Here is a 10,004-nt window from a genome sequence, read left to right on the forward strand (position 1 = left end):
TCAAAAGCTTCAAAAACTGATAGACTGTTCGCCGGATGCTGAGAATGTGAGTCGGCATTGAAGATGTTCTCTCTCTGCGCGTGAAACTTATTGCTGGAAAATGTCGTCGTGCCAAATTAGCTTTAAGAACTGACTCAAGAACTTGATAAATATAACTCGGTCTTGATTATCATTTTGAGGAACTAGATAAAGCAATGCAAGTCAAGGAGTTCCACATATTTACGTCTTGATTCCCACTTGAGCTGTTAGCCTTCCCAGATTTTATCAACCATTAGTCAGCGACAGTGAGCCCTTGTCGGGATTAGGATTCAAAAAAAAGTTCTAGGGCTTTCGTTTGCATTTTCTGATCGGATCGTGCTGTCCCAAGCCCAGGTTAGAGTTACGGTCATCCCCAACACAAGTTGATCAGAGCTACATCAAAATTTCGTCTCGGTTGTCCCCTTGAATTATGCAATTTGAAATTGCATCTTATGGGTTGGATATGGTTGTATGTTGTTTTGAATTATTGGCATCCCAAGTGCACATACAAGTAATTGCCATGCATTGCCAGTACTCGGATTGGAAGCTTCTGTTAATGGCTATTAGATTTGCTTTTTTCTTCCCTGGCTTGATTTAGGTTTCCCCATCCCTTGTTCCCCCACCCGGAGCTAAATCATCCTACTCACTGGAGACATAGCAGTTCTTGTAGTCAGCTAAGGTCTTGTTATTTTTTTTAATTATTATTTATTTAATCGGCACTCTAAGGTCTTGTTTGGTGATGCAATTAAATGCTTTAGATTAAACATTTTCAGTAACTTCACCGTGGTGCTTCATACCATGAAGATACTATCAGATAGGCTTGTGTCGTCAATGAAATAAAAAATTAGCGAAAATAAACATCATTTCAATCAATAGGAAGGAAAATAATGTTCACCATCTTTTAGTGAGGGGCCGCCAGTTGATTGGCTGCCTAAAATTTATGGCGGTGCTCTAGGCCCTTCTGCGCTGTACATTGGTATGGGCTCCACCACCAATTGTGTGGCTCCCACACTAATACGTAAGAGAAAACGTATAACGTGGGTTACATGGCGGTAAACCCCGATTACGTATTTGAAGACCCATTATTCCTTGTCAATTTGGGCAGGCCCACTTCCATCTTATAGTATCCAAACATCAGCTATCTCGTTCACTCACTCATTCTTGATGGAACACCCATCGATTCATTCCTAGCTGGAATTTGGTAGTCTATTCAGACATGAAGATGCAATGAATTTGATGAACCAAGAATTGCCCGCTTTGCAGGTGGTGCTTGGCGGCATCCCCTATCCCCACGAGAGAAACGTAAGTGAACTCCAGGTGTTTATTTCTTGTGAGGAGTCCCATGCTATGCTAGGTCCAAACCAGACCCCTCCTCGGAGTTGGGGGCCGCACCCCCTGAACCTCATCCTGTAAATCTCAAGGATCTTACGCAATTCCGGACCCATGACCTGAGAAGAATCTTCTATAATTAGCACATGCTGACACCCACCAAATAATTGCCACATTAATTCTCGTGCAAAAAGGTGGATGCGCGGCGGTAGGGAACCACGGGTGGGGTCCGATCTCCTCTGTCCCGAAAATTCATGTGCCGATAGATTTTTCAGCCGTTCAATTTAAAATATTAAAAAAAAATTCAACCGCCGGAAAATCTCTTAGACACATCAGCACTGAAGATCCTGCCTCCCACGGGTGTGGCACAGATATCCTTAATTTCCATAAACCTTAATTTTTCTCCATTGTTCACTCAATAAACCAGACCCCAACACTGGTTGTCTTTAAGGCCTTCTAACCCTTTCTTTCTCACCCGGAGGTCGGAGCAGACGAACCAGTTTCGTACGATCATCAGAATACATGGATACACGGCTAACTGGACAAGTCCAAGGCTGAACTTTTGGGAATCAAGAAGCCCCATTTAACTCGATTAGTACTCTAAGTAACCCCTAAGATGAGTGAGTGATTCTAATGGAGAATGTAGTAAGAATTAAGGGTCCGTTTGAATAGTGTGAAAGTGATAGAAAATGCAAGAAACAAAAAATAATAATGACACTTTTTAGTGTTTGATTAACATAGTTTCTTTTTTCTTTCTAAAAACACAAGAAAATAAATTGTGAAAGTTACCATATTTTATGACAATTTCCATTATGTTCATAACTATTTTTTTTTCTTTTCTATCATGATCGATAATATATGTAAAAGGCTAAGCTAGTAAATATAGTTTTTTCTTGCAAGATTCTTACAAAACTTTTCATTTTAACCAAACAAATGTAAGGCAATAATTTTTCTTTTCTTTTACTTTACTTTATATCTTATTTTTACTTTCCAACGCGAATTTCTTTCTAATCAAACAAACCCTAATGGTTTCAATATGTTTGATATAATCTACCAAAGATGCTACGGTACAGACGGACACATACAAATCCGGACACAAATGTGTTCATAATCATCCAATATATGTCGGCCCCACATAAATGAATGATTCCGAACACGCATGGGTCCATATCTGTGCACAGACTTCTGTGTCCGCAGCATTAGTATGATCCCACCTCTATCATTTGGGTCAATAGAACCTCTCCTTTTTTCTTTTTCTTTTTTTGGCGATTGAGATCAATACAATAGAACATGATTCAAAGAGAGGAATGCAAAACATGGTAGTGGAAACTAACTCCAACTAGCTGTCCAACACATGAAAAAGATGGAGGGAGATAGAAAGAAAGAGACAGGTGCTAGCCCCTTTATACGATGTAATCAATTGAATTCGATCAATGAAAGCAAGGCCTTCCAAATTTCAAACAAGATAAGGCCAGGCCATCATGATCAATGAAATAACTTTTCAAGAAATTTGCCAAGCGGTCCCCGTTTGTGACCACCCAGCAATAACTGTGGGCACAACTAGACCACCCTTGCGAGATGTTAAGGGCTGCTTCAGGCTCTGAGATAGTCCGATACGGGTCAAAAAATATGGTACAGAAAAAGGGAAACCAAAAAATAAAGGACCTTACTGCTACAAGGGAGGAATAATTACATGTTAGCCTCTGTTTCTAATGTATATTATCTGGCACAGGATCGACTTCGGTTGTTATATTGTTGGTCTTCTCTTATGCTACAAAACTGAGTAGGCGAGAGCGCCTTTCGTAATCCATTTGCCTGTATATTACCCTGCAAAGTGGAGAGATTTTCAGAACTTACAAGACTTAACTTACTAAAACCAGCTGCTAACAACCACTTTTTTTCCAAAGTAGGGTGCTATTGGTGGTAATGACAGGAAGAGCTTGGGTTCTTGTTTGTTTGTGTGTGCGCGTATGGAGAGAGAGAGAGAGAGAGAGAGAGAGAGAGAGAGAGAGAGAGAGAGAGAGAGAGCAACCATCAATCAAACCAAACTACAGGAGTAATAGGCATACCAGACTGAAGATTCTGATGAGTCTCAACTTCCCTGCTGCTATTTGGCTTGCTGGGACTTGGCTGCATCATTGCTTGATTCTGCACAAAAAGAAGGGACCACCCCCATAAGCCACTAACATTCTGACAATGTTGAAATGGAGCTCAGTGAACTTGGGCATTTAGCCCTAGCTCAAACAAGCTTTGCCCTGCTAGTTTGGCTACTCCCAGGCAATATGACTGAAAATTCTCCCAGTGACAAATTTCAGCCATGCTAGTTTTATGAGAACCCCCTGGTTGAAAAGTAGTGCCTGAGTGGTAGCGACAACGTTACATGAAGAGCTCCAGTTGAAAGGTTAGTGGAGAAGAGTCCAAACATACCTGAGGCAATGGTAGTTGCATATGGTGGAGACCACGATACCGCTGATAAGGATCGGCAAAGCTTGGCATCTGGGGCGGGTTGGGATTCTGGGTACCCATCGAGTTTAGCATGAGATCTGACTGACTAGTTGCTTGGATTCTGGATGGATCAGGTAAAGGAACAGGCTGTGGAATATGAAAGGCTGGCATTGGGAATGTTGGACCCAGCCGTGCATTCGCAGCTGCTGTAGGCAATGCTGAACCAGGTAGTACAGATGGAAATGGCATCATCGGATGATTCATTCCCATTTCCATACCCATTCCCATACCCATCCCCATACCCATACCCATACCCATAGGTGGCATGTATTGCTGAACGCCAGGAAACATCATGGGAACCATGGTGCAACCCATGGACATCATCTGCAGAAATTAAATGGAAACTTCAATCTTTTAGGTGGCTAGTTGACTTTGGAAACTTCTAGGCACGGTTAAGTAGGCTAGAAAGTCCCTCTGTTACCAAAACGATTCCCTGTGCAAGGTACAGGATTCCAACTTTCCAAGGATATACATATGACAAATTTATTCCTTCTTATTTCTGCGCATCACCTCATTTGAGGCATGACTGCTACTGGCATTTTGATATTATGTGCCTTCTTTAACATCAAGTACTATCGAGGGACAAATAAATAGATTATTGAACCATGAGATCAGAGAAAAATAAAACATACCTGCACTTGCAATTGGAGTGACTTCAAGTACTCAATGGCTTCGTCCAACATTGAGGCTTTGTCCGACTGCAATACACATAAGGAGAACCATCTGTAAAATAACGAAGTGGAGTATCTATTCTAGAACAGTCGCTCACAATAAACAAATGGGTAACATGAAAAACGATAATTTACCTTGTTGCAACGAGGTATGAGTTCTTGCAAAGCCTTCATTTTTTCATTAATCCTATCACGACGTCTCTGCATGGGATGCAATATTAGACCCATGTAGAGAAAGACAACATCAAAATGGAATGCAAGACCACTACATCAGTTAAAAGGACAGACCCTCTCTGAGAGATTGTGGACCTCTGCAGCACGAGATCTCTTTGTTGATGTTGATCCACGAGCTTGCTTCTTTGCATCAGGAAAATCAAACTCAACATCCTGTTGGTAGAAGAGCACCATAACGTCAGAATGAGCTCAATTGCACAATTTGTACATCAAAAGGCATAGGACCATTACATTCAAAACAGCAAACAACCCCAAGAGAAATAAGCATCAGCTAGAAGTGCCTCCAACCTGTGCCTAAAGCGTACCTTAGTTGTAACACCATTGACTATCTGGCATCTACCGACTACAGCTTAATATCAAACGCACATTTCCCCTTGACATTAAAAATCATTGGTTTTTCATCTTTAAGTAATGTTTCGGTAATGGAAAAGAACTCAGAGAAACTTCAGGGTAAGAGCTGAAATTGAGAAATTGTATGCAGTCCCCACTAGGAGCCTACGCCATCTATTACAAAATGCTGTTTCCTGGCAGCCCATCAATCCGCCATAGGATATAGCTGGACTCATAGAATAGACGTTTCTCATAGAACTTTCTTTCAAATTGTAAGCCCACAATACACTGAAGCACCCTTCTACTTAACCTATCCTACTGTGTTTCCATATTAAGTACTATTATTGACGATATCTACCTCCTTCTGCAATCAAGCCTTGTTATCAGAGCCTTCTCACTCATTCATTCTGGTATACCACATCCAGCGAAGTTCCAAATCGCTATTTATCCCAAATCCGGCAAAATGTATGCACCATATAACCTCATTGTGAACTTGTCTGATTGACTATAGGTGGAAAAGATGAAGGCTCAACACCAGCGATCCCTACACTCTAGAGGGTGAAGGCAGGATCCAGTCCATCTCTTTTTTTGGTAGAACTTCCTAGGTGCTAGGCCATCTGCCACCTGAACTACCTAGGTGCTATGCCATCTGCCACCATAGAACCTCATTGTGAACGTGTATAATTGACTAAAGCGAAAAAGACATTAATACCAGTGATCCCTACACTCTAGAGGGTGAAGGCAAGATTCAGTCCCCCTCTATTTTAGTAGAACTACCTAGGTGCTATGCCATCTGCTGCCTTCAAGATTTAAAAATATTCACTTGAATTGTTCACCAATGTCTCCTCAAACATCAACATACTTGAGACTGATGTTTCACACGCAATGAAACTAATCCAGGTTGGCATCGTCATAAACCAATTCTTCACATGAAAATGAGCATCACAGCTGAAAGCCCCTTTTCACTTCTATTCCAATAATCGGATTATTAAATGATGTCTCCTAAACTTTTAATGTAAAGAGATACTAGAAACGGTTACTGCTACTTATTCTTCGACTAAAACATTGGTTGGATTAAAAGCAACCCGAATATGGGTACACTAAATGTACACCGTAATGCGGTTCAAAAAATGTACACTCAGAGTCCCACACAAATTATCCGAGCCGTTCAATTTGTTTAAAATATTCTTTTATGGTTCCCCGCAAAGAATAAGCTCAATTGAAAATTGGTAAGATCCAAAAATTTAAAATCCAAAAACCGAATGAATTGATGAAGCCTTTACCGATATTTTCATTTTGGCTAATTTTTACAAAGACCCTTAAATTTAAAAGGGGCTCAAATTATTTTTGTTCTGATATACAAGAAACTTTTATATATCCCAGGTATAGAAGGGGTCTTGGCATCCCCTCCGGTCTGTTTTTAATTTTTCGGTCATTTTCCAAACACACTTTGATGATTGACTTCGTTCATTTTGTAGATCTTGGCGAGAACTTTAATCTTGCCAAAAATTAGGATCATCGGACTTTAGTAGATACATGATCGGCACATGTGAAAAATACAATAAAACAAAAACTAGGTTCCAATTCAGCGTGTTTTTGGATTCAATTCTTATTTTTCTTCAATATTCACGTGTGTTGATCATGTATCTACTAAAATCCGATGAATATGATTTTTTTTCATCATTAATGTTCTTGCCGAACTTTATAAAATGAACGAAGCCGATCATCAAAGTGTGCTCAAAAAATGGCCAAAAAATAAAAAAAAAAAGAACGAATGGGATACCAAGACCCCTCGTATACCTGGAATATACAAAAGTTTCTCTGATCAGTGGGTGTACTCACAATGATGTACTCTTGTGCAGTGCCCTCAATTTGGCAGCACTTGCACTTCTCCCTCCAAGAAGTGATACAAACAAGTGACAACAAAAGGACCCCAGTCTCGTGATTGGCACCTAAATACTTTAGTACCGGACCATCATCAATCACTCCTACCATTTTTGTGGAGTATTTGATTTCAACACTGTAATGGAGTACGAGTTATGTACTTGCCATTTACCCCAAAAAAAGTTATGCTAGTTGGTACAGTACTTGCTAGTAGAATAATGCACCAAATCATATGGAAACGAGTGAGATACCAACCATACACGTGGCATGATTGGGTTTCCAAAAGAGCAGTTATCTAATGGCCAGATGCAATTGCACCGAAATGACTCATAGAGGCGGTCACGCTAAACGACGCAACTGAACCTGCGCACGATAGACGAGACGAATACCTGGGGAAGGAGGAACACCATCCGTTCATTCAATTCAATTTTATTTTTTTCCCCTATCATCAATTCATTTTTTTTTTAAATCGCATTCATTCAATTCAAATTTTCTTTGGATAAAGAAAAAGAATATTCATTTCATTTTCCAAATTTTCGTTTTTTTTTATCTTTTGAATCTTTCTTAGATTCACATTAATTTTTTTAAATTACTTACGAGAATCGAAGTAGTGAAAAAAGTTTCTAAAAAGCTGTACTTTAATTTTCTAGTATTAATTTTCTTTTTATCGGGAAGAATGATTGCTCTTAAAAATAACCACCACACTCACCTCACTCTGACATTCAAAGTCGTCGGCTTCTATTCCTTTCCGCTTCCGATCCTCCGTCACCGCCTCCAGCACAGGTTTATGCACCGGCTCGGCGCTCGCACTCACGCTGGCTCCCGAGCCGCCTGGCGATGACGCCAGCCCCGTTTCCTCACCTGCCGCAGATGACGCCACTGCCACTGCCGCAGCACCGCTCGCGGCTGCGCCGTACCATACATTTCCGCCTGATACCTGCGCCGCAGCGTGTGAAACCGTAGACCCCGGCGCCGGCGTCTCGCTCGAGTCCACCACCGTCGAGTCCCTCGCCGCCTTGTTACAAATCGACGGTCCTGCCTCTGTCCTCCCCTTCTGTTAAAAGTAAATTAAAGATACTTTAAATAATGATGTTAACAAAGCGGCTGCATTCCAATTTCACTTTTAATAATTAAAAATACTTTCCACATGTTAATAATTAAAAATTCGGAGCTCTCAACTTATTTAAAATATTTTTAAGAATCGCCTTAAAAATCAGCGCACTAAGATATGTATAAGGGTACAAGGGTTTAATCGATTGTGTGGTCAATTTCTTGTCAAAAAATTAAGCAAAAAACTGATTAAATCTCTCTGATATTTAATTTTGAACTAAATTTTTATAAAAATTCTTTAAAATAAGTTTGAATAAATTAAGCGACTCAGATCAATTGCGTAGAATTTCGCAATATCCATACTTTCATTGTTATCTATAATCCACTCGTAAAAGAGAATCTAGTTAAGTGGGGGTCGTATGATTTGTGAATATAACCGCTTAAGCTTTTAAATAAGTTGATAGATTATCAATTTTACTACCTTCGGCCTCGAAAAATGAAGGAAATTCTGAATCCGCACCGGTGATTCCACCTCGGGACGCCTCGCCGGTGGTGGAATCGGCGGCCGCGGAGCTGCCGCCTTTGCGGCGGCAGGCGGGGTTGAAACACGCACATCGTCGGGAATGGGAGCCACGGGAGCAGTCGGCGCAGGATAGATGAGATCAGCGTAGAAGTCACGGTCGAAGGAGTCCTCGATAGGGTAGTGTAACCAAGAGGCCATCTCATCCTCTTGGATGAACAGCTGCGTGGCCGATTCTTCCTCCGTCCTGATCTCTTTGGCCGCCGCCGTGTGTTCCGGCGGATTAACACCGTCTCCGACGTGAGACCGCCGGAGAGATCTCTGGTTTTGGCTCTGCATGACGACCTGGCCGTTTTGCCAAAGTAGCTCCATGATCTCTTCCTCAGCCCTGTACAGTCAATAAAAGGTGGATTCAGATCGATCAGTTCGAACTCACGTTCGCTCGATAAAATCTCATTTGAAACTGATTAAACTTGTCCTGTAAATTAAGTTCTGACAAGTTACTATTCTGCTTGTTCAGCTTACGTTTTTAAAATAAAAAATTCAAGTTCCTTATGATCGGCTTGATTAAAAGCTGGTTTACGATTGCTCACTTAGTTCAAGTCAGACTCATAAATTTGTGAAGTTCGTTGAGTTTTCAAATCAAGCTTAAAAAATGCACTGTTTCTGCTCGTTTATCAGCCATAGATGCAGAAAATGAAAGGATTTTGAAACAAAAGGTGAAAGGATTTTCAAAGAAGAGTGGAGGGGCTTACATTGGTGAGTACTTCTTCGGCCGAGTTAAACCTGAGGAACTCGGAATAGAGTAATCGTCGTCCATTTCGAAATCTGGAACCAAGTGATTCATCTTCTGCGATAGGATTAATGATCAACTTAGCTGGGCAAGCAATCAAATCTCAATCAAGCACGATTCGAAAGGAAGTGGACACAGAAGAGAGAAGGTTCAAGGGATCAATCAAACTCACGGCATAAATTTTAGTTTTTAGAAGAGATGATGGGGAAATGGAGAAAACTGCATCTCCTCTGTAACCGCCTCTCTCTCTCTCTCTCTCTCTCTCTCTCCTCGTTGGGGGCTTCTCTGAGCTCTCTCTCTATCTCTGTGACTCTGTGTTATTTTTGGAAGGAGATGATGGGGAATTGGAGAAATGCTTCAGAAGATTGAAGTTGAGCTAATTGTTTTTGCCTGGGATTTTTCAGTGGCGTCCGGATATATCCTACTTGGTATCCGTTCGATGCATCCGAGTTATTCAATATATTTTCGGACGGTTCGAATTGAAACCCTTTCTTTCCTCTCATTCTAACAGTTTCTCTTTTTTTTTTTCTCTCCAAATCTGAACCATTCAAATATGCAATGAACGACTCGAATGCGCGAGCGGGTACTGGCACTGAAAATTTTTCCCTTATGTGGATAGTGGCTTTTTGCAGCCGAAAAAGATAAGGGTCAATTTCTCTTTCCTCTCTCC

At 40.9% G+C, this 10,004-nt stretch overlaps 1 protein-coding gene across 1 annotated transcript; it reads right to left on the bottom strand.

Moving 5' to 3' along the window:
- Positions 1–2,724: 2,724 nt before the first annotated feature.
- LOC131320607 (transcription factor PIF1-like) lies at positions 2,725–10,004 on the bottom strand. The gene is made up of 9 exons (XM_058351355.1): positions 9,297–10,004; positions 8,503–8,929; positions 7,681–8,025; positions 4,812–4,910; positions 4,659–4,724; positions 4,485–4,550; positions 3,775–4,176; positions 3,417–3,495; positions 2,725–3,174 (listed from the first exon to the last, which is right to left on the bottom strand). The coding sequence occupies exons 1-9, from the start codon at positions 9,386–9,388 to the stop codon at positions 3,170–3,172; spliced, it is 1,581 nt and encodes a 526-aa protein (XP_058207338.1). The 5' UTR covers positions 9,389–10,004; the 3' UTR covers positions 2,725–3,169.

The sequence above is a fragment of the Rhododendron vialii genome, chromosome 1a, assembly GCF_030253575.1.
Source record: "Rhododendron vialii isolate Sample 1 chromosome 1a, ASM3025357v1".
Lineage (NCBI taxonomy): Eukaryota > Viridiplantae > Streptophyta > Magnoliopsida > Ericales > Ericaceae > Rhododendron > Rhododendron vialii.